The following is a 22,613-nucleotide window of genomic DNA, read 5'->3' as shown; positions in this document are numbered from 1 at the left end:
GGATATGAGCGGTACAAAGTTTCAGTTATGCAGGGTGAATAAGTCCTGGAAATGTAATGCACTATAGTTAACAATACTTTATTGTATGCTTGAAATTTGTTTAAAGGGTAGATATTAAGTATTCTCATGGCAAAAATTCAAAGAGGACTCGGAAAATTTTTATTAAAGTTATGTATCTTTCACCAATCCATAGACTGATTCTAGAAAAATAAATACCCTTCTCCATTCACCCCTAAAGTAAGGAGGATCAGATTAAGTCACCACTGAGGTCTGGAAGTTTTAATGATGAGTTTGTTTGTGATGATTTCATGTGCTCTGAATGATGATTGCAGCTCTACACTCAACCAAGAGCCTTGTGGACCAAGTGAGATCCAAGTGTCTCAGAGCGCATGGAGGACTACTTATGAGGGCCTGATTCTTCTCTCCTGTATGAAAGGAGATGAGGATTAACTAGTCAGGCTACTTAATTAACTGTAAAGTTAATCTACCCACTATAATTCTGATATAGCAAAGTAAGCCCCACACTCTCTGATCTGGCAGAATGCTACAGTGGAAAAACCTCTGGAGACTGTTAAATAAAAATTATTCACCAGACACTTGTTAAAAATGGCAAGACAGATTTTATCCAAGACTGTTGCAGTAGAGGTCAAGACTATTGCAATAGAGGGGAGAGATTAAGCTCAACTGCAAATACAATGAGGAGAAGTTGGGATTTATAGCCAATGAACAGAGGGAGAGGGTCAGTGGATAGAGAATTACTAAAGGGAGAATGCAAGGATAGGGGGATTCTTGCTAAATTGGCTTAACAGGATTCTTGCTAAAGACAAGCCAAGAACTTTGATACAAGGAGTTAGATGTCTAGGGTGGGGGTTGAGAAATTTGATCAGATATCAAGGGTAGGGGCTTCTTGCTAAACTGATTTAGCAGGATTCTTGCTAAAACTGAGTTTATCCAGGAAAAATGTGTAAGGTCGAGGTTGACACCTAGTTGAGAAGAGGGCTCAGAAGGGCCTAACTAAAATCTCGTCAAGAAGGGAGTCTCTGTCAAGTCAGAAAAATTATTTGGGTTCAAATCCTTGATTTGCCACTTATTAACTTTGTGATTTTGCAAATGTGGGAAAGTCATTAACTGCTCTAAGCTCCAGTTTCTCCTATGTAAAATGGAGATAATCATAACTACTCTACAGAGCCCACAGAGACACCACAAGAATCAAAATCAAAATGAAATGTTGCAGGTGAAAGCTTTTAGTAAATTATAAAGCTTGCATACATGTAAAGAAGTTATTCCTGCAGGATAGAAAATAAGCCATGGTCAAATGACCATAGCCTTTCCATCTCCCTCTAGTCAGAGTAAGGACATAGGAGTGTGATGGTTCTTCTTGTCAACCTAGGGTTTTACAACAAGAAAGGAAAATCACCAGGATAAAGAGTTTCCACACAATGAAAAGGGAGACTCTAGCACAGTTTTTCTGAGTAGTCGTTATGATCTGGATACTTGCAAGAGCCTTATAACAATATATGATAAATGATATTGCCGCCTCATGACTGCATACTCCTAATCCTGACATATCTTCTCCTAAGGTAGAGCTAGCAGAGGGTAGTCCCCATCATGGGCCAGAGCAACCACACCACCGTGAAGGAATTTGTCTTCCTGGAACTCACTCGCTTCCGGGAGCTAGAGTTTTGCTTGTTTGTGGTCTTCCTTGCTGTGTACGTAACAACTGTGCTGGGTAACGCACTCATTGTGCTGACCATCACCTGTGAGTCCCACCTCCACACTCCCATGTACTTTCTCCTGAGGAACAAATCAGTCCTGGACATTGTTTTTTCAGCTGTCACCGTTCCCAAGTTCCTGGTGGATCTTTTATCAGAGAGGAAAACCATCTCTTACCATGGCTGCATGGTACAGATCTTCTTCTTCCACTTTGCTGGTGGGGCAGATTTTTTTTCCTCTCTGTGATGGCCTATGACAGATACCTTGCAATTGCCAAACCTCTGCATTATGTGACCATTATGAGGAGATCGATGTGGGTGGGTTTGGTGGTCGCCTCTTGGATGGGTGGTGGTTTGCACTCAATTGTCCAGATAATTCTCTTACTTCCACTCCCCTTCTGTGGTCCCAATGTCCTAGATGCCTTCTACTGTGATGTGCCCCAAGTGGTTAAACTGGCCTGCACTGACACCTTTGCTCTGGAACTCCTTATGATCTCTAACAATGGGCTGGTGACACTCCTGTGGTTCCTCGGGCTCCTGGGGTCCTACACTATTATTCTGGTGATGCTGAGATCTCACTCTGGGGAGGGCCGGCACAAGGCCCTCACCACCTGCACCTCCCACATCCTGGTGGTGACTCTTCACTTTGTGCCTTGCATTTACATCTACTGCCGGCCCTTCACTACACTGCCCATGGACATAGCTGTGTCTATCAATAACACGGTCATCACCCCCATGGTGAACCCCATCATCTACACTCTGAGGAGCCAAGAGATGAAATCAGCCATGAAGAGACTTCAGAGAAGGATTGGGTTTTCTGAGAGCAGTAAACTGGGGTGAGCAGTCAGATTGAGATGGAAATCTAACTCTGATTAATTTCTCAAACCACTATCCTGGGAGTAAGAGACAGCTATCTCTTTTCTCCACGGTCATTTCTCTACATCCTCATAGACGCTTAACTCTATTAGAGGGAATATAGAAACAAAAAGAAGAGATGAGGTTGAACAACATGAGATATTGGGCTTGCAGACTGGGGAGAGGAATGAGGTATAAGACTAAAATCAATAACCTAATGCTATTTTGTTGTAATCTGTGACTCTCATGCCAACATACTTTACCTCACTTTTACCACCTGTAATATGGAAATAACATTGTCTCCTCACAAAGTTGCCAAGAGAGTGAAGAATTACAAATGTTGAGAGGATGATAGCTGCAAAAATTAGTATTGCTCCTGGAATTAATCAGGCATACAAACGATTTCCCTGTTATAATATTCCTAAATGTGCATATATACAGAATATGGATGTATTTCTTTCTCACATGCTTTCTCTAGTGTCTCTGAGATTTCTCTGCCTTCTCTGATTATTCCCAGTTGATTATTAAAATCACTTCTTGATTTAATATTTTGAGTACAGAATCTTCAACATATTTCAATATATTTCACTATTCTCAGATCCATTCTACTGATTTTCTCACTCAAATTAATCTCAAAAGTACTTGTACAAATTGGGGCTATATCTGCACAAAATCCACAAAGATAATTTATTTTTTGTTAACTTAAACTTCTTTATTCCCTCTATCTTCTCTCCACTTCACTCCCAGGGCTTTTATAGCTGGAGCAAAACTATAGTTTTGTCTATATATGCACAGACAATTCAAGATAAATCACTGGTAAAAAAAAAATACCTTTTCACACACTCAAGATCCATTTTTTGTAGCAGGAGAGAAAAGAAACACATTGTAGGCAGGGCCACTTAAGAATAGCCACTGGGTCTTCTTTGTAATCCACCTGTCTCCCAAGAGGATGATTCTAAAAATGTAATTATGTACAGAGACAATAAATCTCCCTTCTCTCTTTATTCCTGCTTCAAATTCTACCCTTCAGCCTCCAAAAGTCATTAAAAAATTGGCCAAGAGGAATAAGAAATCTCAGGAAATTTCAACATATAGACCATTCTTTTGAAATTGTTATGATGCATTAATACTTGCAAAATGGTCCTAGTAGATGACATACATTTGTGATTTTCTCTGAGTCCTACAAGACAGAGACATTGGGCCAAGACTCTTAACCACATGGCAGTGCTTCTCAAACTTTTTAAAATTATTGCCCCCCCCAAGGAGCTTTATTAGGTATTTTTACTAATTGCTTTCCCACAAGAAAATGTAATACCAAAGATATACTGTATATCTTTTTACACACCAAAGATCTTTGAAGGACCACACATCATTGCAATATCTAAGATTTTTTGGCTACCAATAACCAATTTTTGCCCTCTTGGTCACATTGCCCACACTGAGAATGAATGACAACATGGCATTAGATATTTCTATTAACATGTTTCCCCGAAATTCAAAGAATCACAGAATAAATAGCATATGTCTTCTGGGGCCTTGCAAGAATTTGGAAAGCATAGAAATGTGGGCATCTTTGTTTGTGTGTGTCTGTAAGTGCATGCATATGTATGTGTGTGCACATATGCGTGGATTTGTGTCCAATAATGACTTGGAAAATATTTAATAACTCCCACTGGAACTCCAACACTGTCATAAGAATGTCCATTCTATTTCCACACTCAGATATAATAAAATTCCCTTTGCTAATTCTCATATTAGGCTTGAGCCTAAGGGACTACTGTATGTGATAGGGATGCTTTGGGACCAGATGAAGAGCCATGATGATGTAACTCCCTGAGTCTGCCCTTTCCAATGTGAAGTTTTAAGAGAAGATACCGAAGTCTAATGTAACTAACCTGCAGAAGGACTTCAACTTCTAACATGATATTTCCCCAGAACCATACACACTGAGGCCCAGCTATCCAGTCTCAGATGGCATAAATTCCAGCTTGGATACTGAAGGATTTGGGTAAGAACATTGAACTGTCAGAGTGTGAGACATTGTGGATTATACATGGATAGGATGTGCATGAAAATGTACCTAGTGTATAAGATATTGCAAAAATAGCTGACAATTTTAGTAACGGAAAACAAAGAAGTAGATTTTAAATACTGGAAAAGGAGGAATGTCTCCTTAAGAAGAAGGAGCCACAGAGATGGAGTCAGCATGGTAAAAGAGAAAGCAGCTCGTATTTGATGGAACAATTGAGTTGCATATAAGGAGCAGATTTTATTCTAGCTTAGGGTTTGTCCATGGGATCATGGAGCCTCTTTCCACAACATTGGTGCTTCCTTAAAAAACATAATCTTAACCTCAAATTATCTTAAAAACTGTGGAGGTTTCAAAGGCAACCCTATTTCCATACACTGCCCATGACTCACTGGGTCTCTTTAGCCTTTGATCCAGAGCCTGTCTTATTCCTGAACCCAATGACCCAGAGCTGAAGGCTCAAGTCCACTTGGTTAATTCATGCAAGTTTATGGAAACAAAAATAGTTAAGTTGGTTCAAAGAGAAGTTGCACTTCTATTGAATCGCATTTTATTGCTATTCAATAGAATATTCTACATATGTCTTCATAAATAACCCTCATGATAGGCAGGTCAGATTCTGTTTTCAGGAAAAAGGGAAATGAATCAAGTTAATTGAATGTCCACTCTGATCTTGGTACTTTACAAACATGATCATAGTTACTCCTTATGCCACCCATTGAAGTAAGTGGTATGCTTCCCAGTTTGCAGAGGAATAAATTGAAGGAAAATAAAGAACTTGCTCCATGTAACAAATGAGGAAGAGGCAAAATTCCAACCCAAATTTGCCCTACCTGAAAACTCTTAACATTGCCCTACACCACATCACATTAGATTGCCCTCACATTTTACAACTGAGGATCCAAGGAACAGAGAGGCAATGGGACTTTCTCAAGGTCACAAAGGTGTTTTATAGCCTGGATCAGAAAACAAATCTCTATCTGGCATCCCTCAGGCCATGTCAAAGATGTTAACAAAAGAGTTTCTTAGCCTGTGTTCATCAAGATCCTTCTCCCTCACTCACATTCCAATGCCAATGCTTATAAGTAATGATGTGCACTTACCAGCTAGATTTATAAATTTAAGAAACATTTATTGAGGGCCTGGCCCTGTGGCCGAGTGGTTAAGTTCATGCAATCTGCTTGGGCAGTCCAGGGTTTTGCCGGTTCAGAGCCAGGGCATGGACATGGCACCCCTCAGGCCACGGTGAGGCAGCATCCCACACAGCACAACCAGAGGCACTCACAACTGAAATATACAACTATGTACTTGGGGGCTTTGGGGAAAAGAAGGGAAAAAAAGAAAATTGGCAACAGATGTTAGCTCAGGTGTCAATCTTTAAAAAAGAAACAAAACATTTATTGAGCACCTAACGCATGCCCCATACTAAGTGAAGATTTGATGATATTAGGATGGATGAAATACTGAGCAGACAGGATGAACTTGAGGTATAATGGGGAAATTATAGCGTGCTAAGGGAAAAGAGACATATAATTAGAAGAAACTGTTAAAAATACCAGAAGAGAAGTCAGTGCAGGGAATGAGTCACAAAGGGGTGTCAGGGAAGTTTTCACAGAAGAGGAGTCTCTGGACCCGAGCGTCGAAAGGTCAGTGTTTGTGAAGACGGATAGATGGGAGATTCTGAGAGTAGGGAGGATACGGTAGGTAGAGGGAGCAACAGGATCACAGATCCAAAGGCATAAGAATGTGTATAACATTTAAACACCTGAAACAGAATCAAAGGAAACAGGGCACTAGATAATATCGAAGATGGAGGGAAGTCTTAGATGCTATAAGAAAAGTTTAATCTTTATTCTATAAGCAATAGGGAACTACTAGAAATTTTCCAGCAAGGGAATAAATGGTCCCATTTATGACTTGTGAAGATATTTCTGCAAACAACAGAGAGGATGAATTAGAGAAAACTACACCGAAGAAAAGGAGACCAGTTACAGAACTCCTGCAACAATCTGAGGAGAAGTGATAAAGGTTTAAGTGAGGATGAGGAGAATGGGACAAATTGAGAGAAGTGAAAAAAGTAGTACCCTCAGGAGAGTTTTAACAGTGCCCAGGTCTCTTGCATGTGGGTGGCTCAATATAAGTCTTTTGGATAAAACATACTGCCTATCAGTACATGCTGTGGAGGTAAGTGTGCCCTCAGAGACTGAATAAACTGGGAAAACAAGACAAGTCATCAAATTCTCCAGAGCAAATGAGAGGCAACATGTGTTTTGGGCTTATTTATCCACATAGTTTTTCAAGACTCTTACCTTCCCAAAGTTTGTTTTTACACAGACCAATCATGATGCTTCCCAGTTGGGCACTGATCTGGACAGTGACCATCTATCAATAAGGTAATGCCAGGTGATTCAGGCAGATGCTTAGGCTGAGGATGGCTTTTACCTATAACTCTGAGTTAACTTTGTGACCACTGCCACCATCATAAATCTTCTTATAAATTATTGAAATGACATGGGCTGAATGTCAAAGTCTAACTCCATCACTAGCTTCCTGCGTGATCTTATACTTGTCACTTGGGCCTCTTAAGAACTTTATTTTTCCTTAATTGATCTTCAAACAACCAAAGGTTGCTTACTCCTGACTCATACGGGAAAAATACAAGGAAATAAAAATCCTCTAAGTTGGATCTGCCCCTTCCTCCTCAGCCACGACTCTATAGTAAGAGAACATACCAACCCTCAGGGATGGGGAACAACCATTGCTTCCATCTTGTGTTTATCTTACTCCATCAGAAAGTGAAAATCCCAAGCTCACTAGAAACTGTTTATCTTTTACAGGAAGGGCACAGGAGGAAATTCACATTTACCTGTACTGCCTACATTTCTGTGGTAACCTTGAATTTCATGCTCGTTCTCTATGTATGCATGTCTGGACCTTTGTGAACATAATCATCTCCATCACCATCTTTGTCAACTTCTTTGTGTTAAATTCATCATTTACCCTTGACCTCTTAGTATCTATGAAATGAAATAAAACATTGAAGAGAAGATGTCATTTCTGAAAGGTCTAAAATTCCATTGATGGAAAGAGGAAATTGAGGAGCTAATAAAACTCACCACTGAAAGTTCTGTAGAGTGTTCCTTACACAAATTATTCATGGATTTATATATTTTGAAACTGGCAGGCAGTGTGGTATAATGGAAAGATCCTAGAACTAAGAGACAGAAGAAAACTGTGTTACTTTTTCTCTGCCACTGGTTTTCTGAATTACTTTGGAAAATTGGCTTATACTTATTGATTTCAGTTTTGGTATTATTATAGTGGGAATAACAGCTTTCTCCCTAAACTCAGAGGGATATTAGGAAATTTTATTGTAATTAAGTGTGCAGTAGCTTTTAAAACAATAATATGCTGTTCAAATTGACCCATATCATCTTGTTACTGAAAGGCATTTGAGGGTTGATTTATTCCAATGGCTTTTAAGCCATAGAAACAAAGTGAAACTTGAATAAAATCAGAGCTGCTCTGATTCACGAAGATGTAGGGAACCCATAATTCCTTCCATAAAGCCTTCCTTAGATCTCTTCCTCAGCAACTTCTAGGGGTGAACTTTAAAAGATCACAAAGTCCCCAATCAAGTACGGTAGGAAAGCAAATGATCTAGCTCAAAACTCAACTTGTACTAATGAGGGAACTGAAGCAAGTAGAACTGAGTGATTTCCCTGGTAACACAGCTAGTTCATGAAGAATAAGATATATTTCTGTATGTTCATTTTCTGTATGAGGTAAAACTTTGATTTCATTACCTAAGTAATATTATTTCTTTCCAAGCTGTACTTGGAGGAGGAAATATCATCCAATGGCCCTGAGAAATCATACCAGGGTGTCTGAATTCATTTTTTGTGGCCTTACCCAGTCTCAAGAGTTAAGCTTGCTCTTATTTTCATTTTTAGCTGTGATGTATGTAACAACTGTGTTAGCAAATGTTGCCATCATGGTCACTGTGACCTGTGAGCCTCGCCTTCACACCCCCATGTACTTCCTGCTCCGCAATCTCTCTGTCTTGGACATCTGCTTCTCCTCCATCACTGCTCCGAAGGTCCTAGCTGACCTTCTTTCAAGGAGAAAGACCATCTCCTTCAACGGTTGCATCACACAGATGTTTTTCTTCCACCTCCTCGGTGGAGCAGACATTTTTTCTCTCTCTGTGATGGCCTTTGATCGCTACATGGCCATCTCCAAGCCCCTGCACTATGTGACCATCATGAGTAGGGGGAGATGCACTGCCCTCATTGTGGCTTCCTGGATGGGGGGCTTTGTCCACTCCATTGTGCAGATCTCCCTTTTGCCACCCCTCCCCTTCTGTGGACCTAATGTTGTTGATGGCTTCTATTGTGATGTCCCGCAGGTGCTCAAACTCGCCTGCACTGACACCTTTGTCATTGAGCTTTTAATGATTTCCAACAATGGCCTGGTCACTACCCTGTGGTTTGTCCTTCTTCTTGTGTCATACACAGTGATCTTGATGATGCTGAGAACTCAAACTGGAGAAGGCAGGAAGAAAGCCATCTGTACCTGCACAGCCCACATCACTGTGGTGACACTGCACTTTGTGCCCTGCATCTATGTCTATGCCCGGCCCTTCACTGCCCTCCCCATGGACAGAGCTGTCTCCATCACCTTCACTGTCATCATCCCTGTTCTGAACCCCATGATTTACACCCTGAGGAACCAAGAGATGAAGTCATCCATGAGAAGACTGAAGAGAAGAATCATGCTTTCTGAAAGGGGATAGCCTGATTACAGATTGTGGATCAAGCTGCAAGAATATAATTGAGATATTTTCTTAAAATATTAGCTGTCACATATTGTCATGCCTCAACCATAAATAGACGAGTATAGCAAGATGGCACAGGCACAAAGGATCAGCTACCTGGCACAACGATATTGAGAAGGAACACCAGCAAGAAATTAAGCAGATAGAACATAGTCCTTAAAGAGCAATTGACAGCAAGCAGGGCACAAACGTGAAATACTGTAGAAGTTCTTGGTGTCCAGGCAATGGGATGAAAGATAGGACTGTGGTGTCCAGACATGCAGTAGGCAACAGGGACACAACCATTCAGTATGTGTAGAGACTTAGTTTTAAGGATCTTCATTGTCTTTCACTCCCTGTGACTTCCTAACAGTTGGATGTGACCTAGAACTTATACAGTCTTATTTTTAAAGCTCCAATATATGCCTACAGCAAGGGTAAGAATCTGGAACTACCTGTCTAACTGTTCATACTATTGCCTCAGACATAAGTTAGTTTGACTAGTTGAAAAAGGAAAAGCTGTATCTAAGCCAATAAATATTTTTTTCCTATGTGCACTTCTTTGTCATTTCCCTTACCACAGTGCATTAAAGAGCTCCAGAGAACTTAGCAGATCTAATTCTCCATTATATTCGCAGTGTCTAGAAAAGTGCCTGACCTGTAAGAAGCTATTAGTGTTTGTTCATTGAATTTGTGGAATGGAAGGAAAGGAATTTATATAAGAGTATGACATCAGTTCTACTTAATCATGGTTTTTAGAATTTATTTATTTTTATTGAAGTAACATTGGATTATAACATTATAAAACTTTCATGTGTACATTAAACTATATTTCAAATTCTGTGTAGATTACATCATGTTCACCACCCAAAGACTAATTACGATCCGTCACCACACATGTGTGCCTAATCACCCCTTTTGCCCTCCTCCCTTCCCACTTCCCCTCTGGTAACCAGAAATCCAGTCTCTGTTGTTATCTTTTTGTTTGTCCTTTCTTTTAATCTTCTACTTAAGAGTGAGATCATAGAGTATTTGACTTTCTCTGTCTGACTTATTTCACTTAGCGTAATACCTTCAAGGTCCATCCATGTTGTCACAAATGGCCAGATTTCAACATTTCTTATGACTGAGTAGTATTCCATTGTGTATATATACTACATCTTCTTTATCCATTTGTCCCTTGATCAGGACCTAGGTTGCTTCCAAGTCTTGGCTGTTGTGAATCGTGCTGCAATGAACATAGGGGTGCATGTATCTTTATGAATTTGTGTTTTCAAGTTCTTTGGATAGAGACTCAGCAGTGGAATAGCTGGATCATATGGTAGATCCATTCTTAATTTTCTGATTTCATAATTTTCTGAAACTCCATACTGTTTTCCATGGCAGCTGCACCAGTTTACACTTCCACCAGGAGTGTACAAGGGTTCCCTTCTCTCCGCATCCTCCCCAACTTTTGCTGTTTCTTGTCTTGTTAATTATAGTCATTCTGACCAGAGTGAGGTCATATCTCATTGCAATTTGATTTATTTTTCTCTGATAGTTAATAATGTTGAACATCTTTGCCTGTGCCTGTTGGCCATTCATATGTTTTCTTTGGAGAAATCTCTGTTCAGATCTTTTGTCCATTTTTTAATTGGGTTGTTAGTTTTTTTATTGTTGAGATATATGAGTTCCTTCTATATTTTGGGTATTAACACCTTATCTGACATATGGTTTGCAAATATCTTCTCCCAATTTCTAGGTTGTCTTTTCATTTTATTGATGGTTTCTGTTGCTGTGTAGAAGCTTTTTAGTTTGATGTCATCCTGTAGGTTTATTGTTTTACTATTGTTTATCTTGCCTGGTCAGACATGGTATTTGAAAGACTGCTGGAAAGACCGATGTCAAAGAGGGTACTGAGTATATTTTCTTCTAGAAGTTTCATGTTTTCAGTTCTCACATTCAAGGATTTAATCCATTTTGAGTTGATTTTTGTGCATGGTGTAAGATAATAGTCTGCTTCCATTCTTTTGCATGTGAGTGTCCAGTTTTCACATGATTTATTGAAGAGACTCTCCTCTATCCATTATATGCTCTTGGCTCCCTTGTCAAAAATTAGTTGTCCATAAATCTGTGGGTTTATTTCTGGGCTCTTGATTCTGTTCCATTGATCTGTGTGTCTCTTTTTGTGCTATTACCACGCTTGTTTTTTTACTAAAGCTTTGTAGTGTATTTTGAAATCTGGGGTGTGGTACCTCCAGCTTTATTCTTTTTCCTCAGCATTGCTTTGGCTATTCGGGGTCTTTTGTTGTTCCATATAAATTGTAGGATTCTTTGCTCTATTTCTGTGAAAGAATGATGTTGGAAGTTTGATAGGAATTGCATTGAATCTATAGATTGCTTTAGGAAGGATGGATATTTTAACTATGGTAATTCTTCCAATCCAAGAGCATGGAATATCTTTCCATTTCTTTGGATCTTCTTCAATTTCTTTCAACAATGTTTTATAGTTGTTGGTATACAGATCTTTCACCTCCTTGGTTAAGGATATTCCTAGGTATTTTATTGTTTTTGTTGCACTGTAAATGGTATTGTATTCTTAATTTCTCTTTCTGCTACTTCGTTGTTAGTGTATAGAAACGGGACCGATTTTTGTATGTTGATGTTGCATCCTGCAACTTGACTGTATTCATTTATTATTTCTAAAAGATTTTTTAGTGGATTCCTTATGGTTTTCTACATATAAAATCATGTCGTCTGCAAAGAGTGACAGTTTTACTTCTTTTCCTATTTGGATCCCTTTTATTTCTTTTTCTTGCCTGATTGCTCTAGCTGAGACTTCCAATACTATGTAAAATAAGAGTGGTGACAGTGGGCATCCTTTTCTGGTTCCAGTTCTTAGACGGATAGCTTTCCGTTTTTCTCCATTGAGAATAATATTAGCTGTGGGTTTGTCATATATGGCCTTTATTATTTTGAGGTATTTTCCTTCTATACCCATTTTATTTAGAGTTCTTATCATAAATGGATACTGTATCTTGTCAAATGCTTTCTCTGCATCTATTGAGATGATCATGTGATTTTTATTCTTCATTTTGTTAATGTGGTATATCACATTGATAGATTTGCACATGTTGAACCATCCTTGCATCCCTGGAATGAAACCCACTAGATCATGATGTATGATCTTTTTAAGGTACTGTTGTATTAGATTTTCTAGTATTTTGTTGAGTTTTATTTTCATCGATGTTCATCAGTGATATTGGCCTGTAATTTTCATTTTTTGTATTGTCCTTGTCTGGTTTAGATATCAGGATAATGTTGGCTTCATAGAAAGATTTAGGAAGCCTTGCCTCCTCTATAAATTTGTGTAACAGTTTGAGAAGGATAGGTATTATGTATTCTTTGAATGTTTTGTAGAATTCACCAGGGAAGCCGTCTGGCTTTTGATTTTTGGTAGGCAATGATTACTGTTTTGATCTCCATACTGGTGATTGGTCTATTCAAATACTCTACTTCTTCTTGATCCAGTTTTGGGAGGTTGTATGATTCTAACAATTTATCTATTTCTTCAAGATTATCCAATTTGTTGGCATATAGCTTTTCATAATATTCTCTTATAATCTTTTGTAATTCTGAGATGTCCATTGTAATTTCTCCTCTTTCATTTCTGATTTTGTTTATTTGAGGCTTCTCTCTTTTTTTCTCGGTGCTTCTAGCTAAAGATTTGCTAATTTGGTTTATCTTTTCAAAGAACGAGCTCTTGCTTTTATTAATTTTTTCTATTTTTTTTTCAGTCTCTATTTCCTTTATTTCTGCTCTGATTTTTATTATTTCCTTCCTTCTACTGATTTGGGGCTTTGTCTTCTTCTTCTTTTTCCACTTCCTTTAGGTGCACTGTTTGTTTATTTGGGGTATTTCTTGTTTGTTGAGGCAGGCCAGAATTGTTATACACTTCCCTCTTAGAAGCACTTTTGCTGTACCTCATAGATTTTATCATGTTGTATTTTCATTTTCTTTTGTCTGCCAGTATTTTTTTATTTCTCCTTTGATTTCACTGACCCAATCGTTGCTCAGTAGCATTTTGTTTATTCATCACATTTTTGTGGCTTTTCTGATTTTCTTCCTGTAGCTGATTTCTAGTTTCTTACCTTTGTAGTCTGAAAAGATGCTTGGTATTATTTCAGTTTTCTTAAATTTATTGTGACTTGTTTTGTAGCCTAATATGTGATCAGTCCTGGAGAATGTCCCATGTGCATTTGAAAACGATATGCATTTTGTGGTTTGGGGATGGAATGTTCTATATATATATATATATCTCTCTACTAAGTCAATCTGGTCTAATGTGTCATTTAAGGCCAATGTTTCCTCATTGATCTTCTGTTTGGGTAACCTATCCATTGGTGTAAGTGGAATGTTAAAGTCCTCTATTATTATTGTGTTACTGCATATTTCTCCTTTTATGTCTGTTAATGATTACTTTATATATTTAGGGGCTCCTATATTGGCTTCATAGATATTTACAAGTGTTGTATCTTCTTGTTGCTTTGTTCCCTTTATCATTATGTAGTGCCCTTCTTTGTCTCTTGTTATAGTTTTTGTTTTAAAATCTATTTTGTCTGATATAAGTATTGCTACCCCTGCTTTGTTTTCTTTGCCATTTGCATGGAATATCTTTTTCCATCCTTTCACTTTCAGTTTGTGAGTGCCTTTAGGTCTGAAGTGTGTCTTTTATATGCAGCATATATATGAGTCTTGTTTTTTTTATCCAGTTGGCCACCCTATGCCTTTTGATTGGAGCCTTTAGTACACTGACATTTAAAGTAGCTATTGATAAGTATGTATTTATTGCCATTTTGCTACTTTTCGTTTTCTAGATGTTTTAGTAGTTCTCTGTTCATTCTCCTTCTCTTGCTGTCTTCCCTTGTGGTTTTATGGCTTTCTTTAGTAATGTGTTTGATTTCTTTCCTCTCACTTATTTGTTCACTTATTATAGGTTTCTGATTTGTGATTACCATGAGGTTCCCATATACTATTCTACGTATACAGCAATCTATATTGAGTTGATAGTCTCTTTAGCTTGAGCTCTTGTAAAATCTCTAATCTCTTACTCCCCTCCTCCCACATTTTATGTTTTTGAAATAATATCTAATTTCTTATTTTGTGTGTGTCTATTCATTACCCTCTTATTGTTGAAATAGGTAATTTTAGTACTTTTGTCTTTTAACCCTCATATTATCTTCAGAGGTGGTTGATCTGCTGCCTTTACTGTATTATTGCCTTTACCAGAGATTTTTATTATCTGTTTGGTTTTTTGATAATTTTCTTATCCCTATTTGTGATCTTCTCTTTCCCACTTAAATAAGTCCCTTCAGCCTTTCTTTTAGAACTTGTTTCATAGTAGTAAACTCCTTTAATTTTTGCATGTCTGGGAAGCTCTTTATCTCTCCTTCCATTCTGAATGATAATCTTGCTGAAGAGAGTATTCTTGGCTGTAGCATTTTTTCCTTTCAGCACTTTAAATATGTCATGCCACTCTCTTCTAGCCTTTAGGGTTTAGGCTGAGAAGAGCACCAATAGCCTTATGGGCTTTCCTTTGTATGTCATTTATGGCCCTTCTTTGCTGCTTTTAAGATTCTCTCTTTATCTTTAATTGCGGACATTTTAACTATAATGTGTCTTGGTATGGGTCTCTTTGGGATTATCTTGTTTGGTGTTCTCTGTGTTTCCTGTACTTGGGTGTCTGTTTCCTTCCTTAGGTTAGGAAAGTTTTCATCTATTATTTCTTCAAATAGATTATCTGCCCTTTTGTCTCTATCGTCTCCTTCTGGGACACACATAATACGAATGTTAGTGTGCTTGATATGGTCCCAAAGTTCTCTTAGACTGTCCTCATTCTTTTAAATTCTTTTTTCTTTTATGTGTTCAGCTTGGGTGATTTCCTCTAGTCTTTCATCCAGCTTGCTGATCCTTTCTGTATCATCTACTCGGCTATTAAGTCCCTCTAGTGAATTTTTCATTTCCAGTATTGTATTCTTCATTTCTGACTGGTTCTTTTTGATATTTTCTAATTTTTTGTTGATGTTCTCAGTGTGTTCATCCAGTCTTCTCCCAATATCTATGAGAATCCCTATGAGTTTTTGCTTGAAATCTTTGTCAGGTAGATTGCTTATTTCTGTTTCATTTAATTCTTTTTGGGAGGGGGGTTGTCCTGTTCCTTTGCATGGAATGTATTCCTTTGCCTACTGATTATGCCTCTTTCTCTGCACTTATTTCTATGTTTTAGGTGAGTCAGCCATGTCAACTGATCTTGGAGAAGTGGCTTTATGTAAGAAAAGCCTTTAGAGACCCAGTAGTGTGCTTCCCTCTCATCAGCAGTCCAAATGATCCATGAGTGACCGCTGTGAGTGCTATTTATGTCCTTCTGCTGTGTAAGGGTTGCTCTTACTGCAGATACTCAAGGAGTCTAGTCTTTCACTCCCTGGCCAGCTGTTTGTAAATTGGGTTTGGGGAGCCCCAGCAGCATTGGCAACAAGATCTAATAGCACACTTTGTTGCAGTTTTCCTGTTACTTGAGTAGGTACCCAATGTAGTTGGTTGCTAGGCTCAGGGGATAACAGTTGCTGTAGGCCTCAGGCTTGCAAGGCTATTGTCAGCTCTCTTAGAATCACAGTTCTGGGGGGCAGGCCCTAGGCATGGGGAGCACTCAACTGTTTCAGGCTTCAGAAGGTGGGGCAAATCTTGTTTGTGGGTTTTTGTGAAGCACAAGTCTTCTGCCACTGATAAGCCCCCCCCACCCGCCCCCAGTCCACACACACCATAAACACAGTCCTGGCTCATGAATACTTCCTGATCTCCTGAAGCGTACTCTGTAACCCCACTGTAGATGTCCCCACCCCTCCACCAATGCCCCCCACAGTTCACCTGGTCCTCACACAGGCCCTGCTCCACAGAGGTGGACACACCAGCCTGTCTGTAGAGGATTAAGGTACCCAGTCTACGCAGGCTGACAAGTAGCATGAGGGCTTGTTGTTACGTGGTTCCAGTCCCTAGAGTGGGCTGCCTGCCCGGGATGAACTGAATTAAATCCACTCTTTATTGGGTGCAGGGGTGTGGCAGACCCTTGAACTAACAAGCCAGGGGAAGAACTCCAATGGCATCTGCCAGCATCTATGTCAGCTCTCCTGTACTTGGTCACAACAATGGCTGCCACTAATGTCTCAGTCTCTGCAGAGGTCTCATCACTCACTGAGATGCACCCAGAGCCTGCCAGGTGAGTCTCTTTTCACCAAAGGACTGTGGAGCTTTCTTTTTGGTGATTTTAGGTTGCTGTCTGAGATGGGTGAATCTATGTATGGGCCTTTTAAGAGCTGGATATTTCCAGCTTTCTTCTGATAGCTTTTCTGGGGTTATTCCCCATTGCAGTTAATAGCCAGTGGAGCCAGATAGTAGGACACTTATCTCAGTTGTGCTGAGTCTGAAGGATGCTTATAGTGGTACAGTGCCCTTACTAAGGGCCCTACTTCTCCAAGGGAGGCTGCATACCTTAGGATGGCTCCCATCTGGCTGGCTGTAAAGCTCCACCACTCACAAAGGTGGCTTCTTTTTCTCTCCATAAGGAATTTCTCTCTCTTCTGCCTCAGTCAGGACAGTTTCTTGTTGTGGGTGTTCTTTTTATCCACATTTCAGTTGTCTGTCTGGGATAATTTTTCCAAGAATAGTTGTGACCTGGCTGTGTTTGTGGGAGGAGGTGAGTTCAGAGTCTGCCTATGCTGCCATCTTGACGAGATCCTCCTTGGTTTTTAGTATTTAAAATTGTCTCTATTTCTTGAACAGAGACTTCAACATGGAAGTCAAAGGAAATGGAAGTATTTGAATCACAGTATCTGCAATCTTATACTCAAGATCTGGGCATCTGTGTGTGTCTTTATGAGAACACTAAATCAAATGTTAGATTCAATAACATTTGTTGAGACCCATATACACCATAGAATAGAAACATCCCAGGAAAAATGAGTGTTTTGCAATATTCATGGAAAATGAATGTACAAATTCATTCAATCGGAGTTTCAATAAACCAGGGCTTTGAGTATGTCCAGACAGACACTTGAAATACCTGACAATCATATATGGGAGGATGGAATTTTTTTACTCTCTCTTTCTTCTAGAGCACAAATCCTAGTAAGATTGAGTAAGTAAACAGATTCATTGAAATGTAGCAGTAGGATAATTATTATGATAATAATAATGATAATGTAAGCCTGCATTCCTTCATTTTCATTTATTGGAAACAGCTAGATTTTTTAATTTATAATTTCTTATATTTTAGAAACATAATACAGTGCATGTATTATTTATTACGTAATTTCTTCCATGGGAAGCATCTGATACACAAACACTTTAATATTTCTGCAGGCAAATGGATGAATATTTCCACAAACATGCAATAAATAAAAACTGTGCATGGTGTCACATAAATTCAGATCAAATTTTGCAATAAAATTAATTCACGTCAGATCAGAGTTTACTGCCAAATGTATTCCTAAAAATTTTCCAGCATTCAGAGTTTTGAGATATCAGAATGACTTGCAAAAAATGCAGAAGCTGAGTAAGAGGGAGTTGTAGTAGGAAGAGTAATCCCCCCACAAAGATATTCACATCCTAATCTTCAGAATCTGTGAGTATGCTATTTAGGTAGTAAAGGAAATTAAGGTTGCAGGTGGAATTAAGGTTGCTAATGAGCTGACCTGGAAGAGGGAGATTACCCTGGATTATCTGGGAGAGGGCCAATAAAATCACAAGGGCCTTCAAAAGTGAAAGAGGTAGAGAGCATCCAAGATGGCGCCGTGAGTAGTCCTCTTTGTCTCTCCCCCTTCGAGTCTACAATTATTTGGACACTTATCGCTTAACAAAGGATATCCAGACAGCATCTCAGGACGTCTGAGATACCCACGCGACTATACATCGGAAGGCGGACGGACTTTCCTCCGGGAGGATGTGGAAATAGGTGAAAACTCTCCGACCCTGACTGAGCAGCCGAGTACCCGCAAGCGGCTTTCTTCCAACGGACGCCCCCAGAAGATCTACACACATCTAGGGCAGGAGCGAGCACACAACAGAGGAGCGACGGTGGAAACAGGTGACCAGAACCCTACCTAAACCCCCCGCAATTACTCCTAAACGCAGAGGGAAACTTTGGAGTTGCACACCTGGGCCCACGGGGAGAGTCTCTCCCCACCATTGGCGGGGAGACCCCGCCTGGTGTTCGCGGCGCTCGGAGGGTCCCAGAGAGAGTTGCTGAGGGTACAGAGGTCTCCTGGCTGCCACTGCCTGCATGGTGGGGCTAGGGATTGCCGGAGATCTCCGAGCGGACTGGGACTGGGTGAAGCTCCAAAGGCCGACTCCACGCCCTGGAGGGGAAGTTACAGAATTCTGCCCGGGCAGCAGAGAAAACTCTCTGTCTTCCATTAGCAGAGGGGCCATGCCCAGCATTCAACTCCAGGAAAGCCCCGGAGAGAATCCCAGAGGGCGGGGCAACCCCCAGCTGCCATTGCACGCCCTGTGGGACTAGGGATTGCCGGAGATCTCAGAGAGGACTGGGGCTAGGGGAAATTTCAAAGGCCGGCTCTGCGACCTGGAGGGGAAGCTCCGGAGTTCCGCCTGGGCAGGAGACAAAACTCTCTGTCTGCCATTAGCAGAGGGGCCATGCCCAGCACTCAACTCTGGGAAAGCCCCGGAGAGAATCCCAGAGGGCGGGGCGACCCCCAGTTGCCGTTGCCCGCCCCGTGGGACTAGGGATTGCCGGAGATCTCAGAGAGGACTGGGGCTGGGGGCAGTTCCAGAGACCCAGCTCCGTAGCCGAGGGGGAAACCCTACATGCTCACAGCAGCCTTAGGGAAAGCCTCTGCACAGCACCAGTAGAAGGCACCCAGCCGGCAGCCACAAGGCTGGAAGACCCCAGGGCAAAAGCAGCATAGCTAGGTGAACTAACCACAGACTGTAGAAGATGCCAATAGCTCTCCTGCGACCCATAGAGGACAAGTGAGATTTTGTGGGTGCCGACAGCAACGGAGCGACAAATATAAGTGATCCCAGCCCTGGCCACTGGAAAAGCCCATAACACCGTTGCAGACCCCAAGGAGGGAGCACATCTAGGTGGGCTGCAACAGTAGGCATCAGCAGCCTGAAGCCCCCCTGTGACGGCCCCCACGGCAGAGGAGGGAATCCAACGACCACTGTGACTATGAGGAGGGGCCCAGGCCCAGTTAGCAACTGCAGACAGGGTTCCTGGTTGGTGGAGTATAAACAGCTGCTCCCCCACCGCAGCAGCTGAAACAAGTGAAAGGAGCAACTAAACTCTATCTCCATGCGGAGGCACAAATCAACAACATCAAGCAATATGAAAAAATACATTAAATCTCCAGAATAGAAAGAAAGTAACAAATACACAGAAAACAATCCCAAAGAAAATGAGATATATAACCTAAATGACGATGATTTCAAAACAGCCATCATTGAAATACTCAATGAGTTAAGAGAGAATTCTGACCGACAACTCAACGAGTTCAGGAGCTATGTCACAAAAGAGTTTGATATGATAAAGAAGAACCAAACAGAAATATTGGAAATGAAGAACACAATAGAGGAGATTAAAAAAAAATCTAGATGCTCTGAACAGTAGGGCCGATAATATGGAGGAAAGAATTAGCAATTTGGAAGATGGCAATATAGAATTGCTGCAGGCAGAGGAGGAGAGAGAAGCAAGACTAAAAAGAAATGAAGAAACTCTCGGAGAATTATCAGACACAATTAGGAGATGCAACGTAAGGATTATAGGTATACCAGAGGGAGAAGAGAAGGAGAAAGGGGCAGAAAGCCTATTCAAAGAAATAATGGCTGAGAACTTCCCAAATCTGGTGAGAGAGATGGATCTTCAGGTGACAGAAGCCAATAGATCTCCAAACTTTATCAATGCAAGAAGACCAACTCCACGGCATGTAGTAGTGAAGCTAGCAAAAGTCAACGACAAGGAGAAAATACTAAGGACAGCCAGGCAAAAGAAACTAACCTACAAAGGAACCCCCATCAGGCTATCCGCAGATTTCTCAGCAGAAACTTTACAGGCTAGAAGAGAGTGATATGATATATTCAAAAATCTGAACGACAAAAATCTACAGCCGAGAATTCTCTACCCAGCGAAAATATCCTTCAAATACGATGGAGAAATAAAAACTTTCCCAGATAAACAAAAATTAAGGGAGTTCATTGCCACAAAACCTCCACTTCAGGAAATCCTCAGGAAAACCCTCATTCCTGAAAAATCCAAAAAAGGAAAGGGGCTACAAAACCAAGAGCAGAGGAGATAAGTAGAAGGACAACAACAGAGAGTAGCAGCTCTACATCAGAACAGATTAAACCATGGGACGAGAAACAAAGGAAATTGAAGAAAACCAGAAAACAAGACACAAAATGGTAGTGGTAGGCCCCCACATCTCAATAATCACTCTAAATGTAAATGGATTGAACTCCCCAATCCAAAGACACAGAGTGGCAGGATGGATCAAAGAACAAGATCCAACAATATGCTGCCTCCAGGAAACACACCTCAGCCCCAAAGACAAACACAGACTCAGAGTGAAGGGATGGAGAACAATACTCCAAGCTAATAATGAACAAAAGAAAGCAGGTGTCGCTATACCAATATCAGACAAGGTAGATTTCAAAGCAAAACAGATAAAGAAACACAAAGAGGGACAGTATATAATGATAAAAGGGACTCTCCACCAAGAAGACATAACACTTATAAGTATATACGCACCCATCACAGGAGCACCAAAATTTGTAAAGCAACTCTTAATAGAACTAAAAGAAGACATCAACAACAATACAATAATAGTAGGGGACCTGAACACACCATTAACACCAATGGACAGAACATCCAGACAGAAAATCAACAAGGAAATAATAGAAGTAAATGAAAAATTAGACCAGATGGACTTAATAGATATATATAGAACACTTCATCCAAAAACAGCAAGTTACACATTCTTCTCAAGTGCACATGGAACATTCTCAAGGATAGACCATATTTTGGGAAACAAAGCAAACATCAATAAATACAAGAGAGTTGAAATAATATCAAGCATCTTTTCTGATCATAATGCTATTAAACTAGAAATCAACTACAAGAAAAAAGCAGAGAAAGGTGTAAAAATGTGGAGACTAAACAACACGCTTCTCAACAAACAATGGATCATTGAAGAAATTAAAGAAGAAATCAAATTTTATCTGGAGACTAATGAAAATGAGAACACAACATACCAAATCATTTGGGATGCAGCAAAAGCAGTCCTAAGAGGGAAATTCATCGCAATACAGGCTCACCTCACTAAACAAGAAAAAGCTCACATAAGCAACCTCAAACGACACCTAACAGAACTAGAAAAAGAAGAACAAACAAAGCCCAGAGTCAGTAGAAGGAGGGAAATAATAAAAATAAGAGCAGAAATAAATGATATTGAAACAAAAAAGACAATAGAAAGGATCAATGAAACAAAGAGTTGGTTCTTCGAAAGAATTAACAAAATTGACAAACCCCTAGCCAGACTCACCAAGAAAAGAAGAGAGAAATCGCAAATTAATAAAATTAGGAATGAGAGAGGAGAAATCACAACAGATAACAATGAAATACAAGAGATCATAAGAGAATACTATGAAAAACTATATGCCAACAAATTGAACAACCTGGAAGAAATGGACAAATTCCTAGACTCCTACAATCTCCCCAAACTGAATCAGGAAGAAATGGAGAATCTGAATAGGCCAATCACAAGTAAGGCAATAGAAACGGTAATCAAAAACCTCCCCAAAAATAAGAGTCCAGGACCAGACGGCTTCTCTGGAGAATTCTACCAAACATTCAAAGAAGACTTAATACCTATTCTCCTCAAACTGTTCCAGAAAATTGAGAAAGATGGAGTACTCCCTAACACATTCTATGAAGCCAACATCACTCTGATCCCCAAACCTGACAAGGACAACACAAAGAAGGAGAACTACTGGCCGATATCACTGATGAACATAGATGCAAAAATCCTCAACAAAATTTTGGCAAACCGAATACAACAATACATCAAAAAGATTATACACCATGACCAAGTGGGATTTATACCAGGGACACAGGGATGGTTCAACATCCGCAAGTCAATCAACGTGATACACT

At 40.0% G+C, this 22,613-nt stretch overlaps 1 protein-coding gene and 1 pseudogene across 1 annotated transcript; both read left to right on the top strand.

The window, feature by feature from the left end:
• The first annotated feature begins 1,608 nt into the window (after positions 1–1,608).
• Positions 1,609–2,552, top strand: LOC138916835 (olfactory receptor 4D6-like; annotated as a pseudogene).
• Positions 2,553–8,455: 5,903 nt separating this feature from the next.
• LOC138916834 (olfactory receptor 4D11-like) lies at positions 8,456–9,391 on the top strand. Its single transcript, XM_070230444.1, has one exon. It carries the CDS (start codon positions 8,456–8,458, stop codon positions 9,389–9,391), a length of 936 nt encoding a protein of 311 aa, XP_070086545.1.
• The last annotated feature ends 13,222 nt before the right edge of the window (positions 9,392–22,613 follow it).

The sequence above is a fragment of the Equus caballus genome, chromosome 12, assembly GCF_041296265.1.
Source record: "Equus caballus isolate H_3958 breed thoroughbred chromosome 12, TB-T2T, whole genome shotgun sequence".
NCBI lineage: Eukaryota > Metazoa > Chordata > Mammalia > Perissodactyla > Equidae > Equus > Equus caballus.
This window is presented reverse-complemented; position numbering and strand designations above follow the sequence as displayed.

Coding starts and splice junctions, on each gene's coding strand:
- LOC138916834 (XM_070230444.1), top strand. CDS start 8,456: ATGGCCCTGAGAAATCATACCAGGGTGTCTGAATTCATTTTTTGTGGC.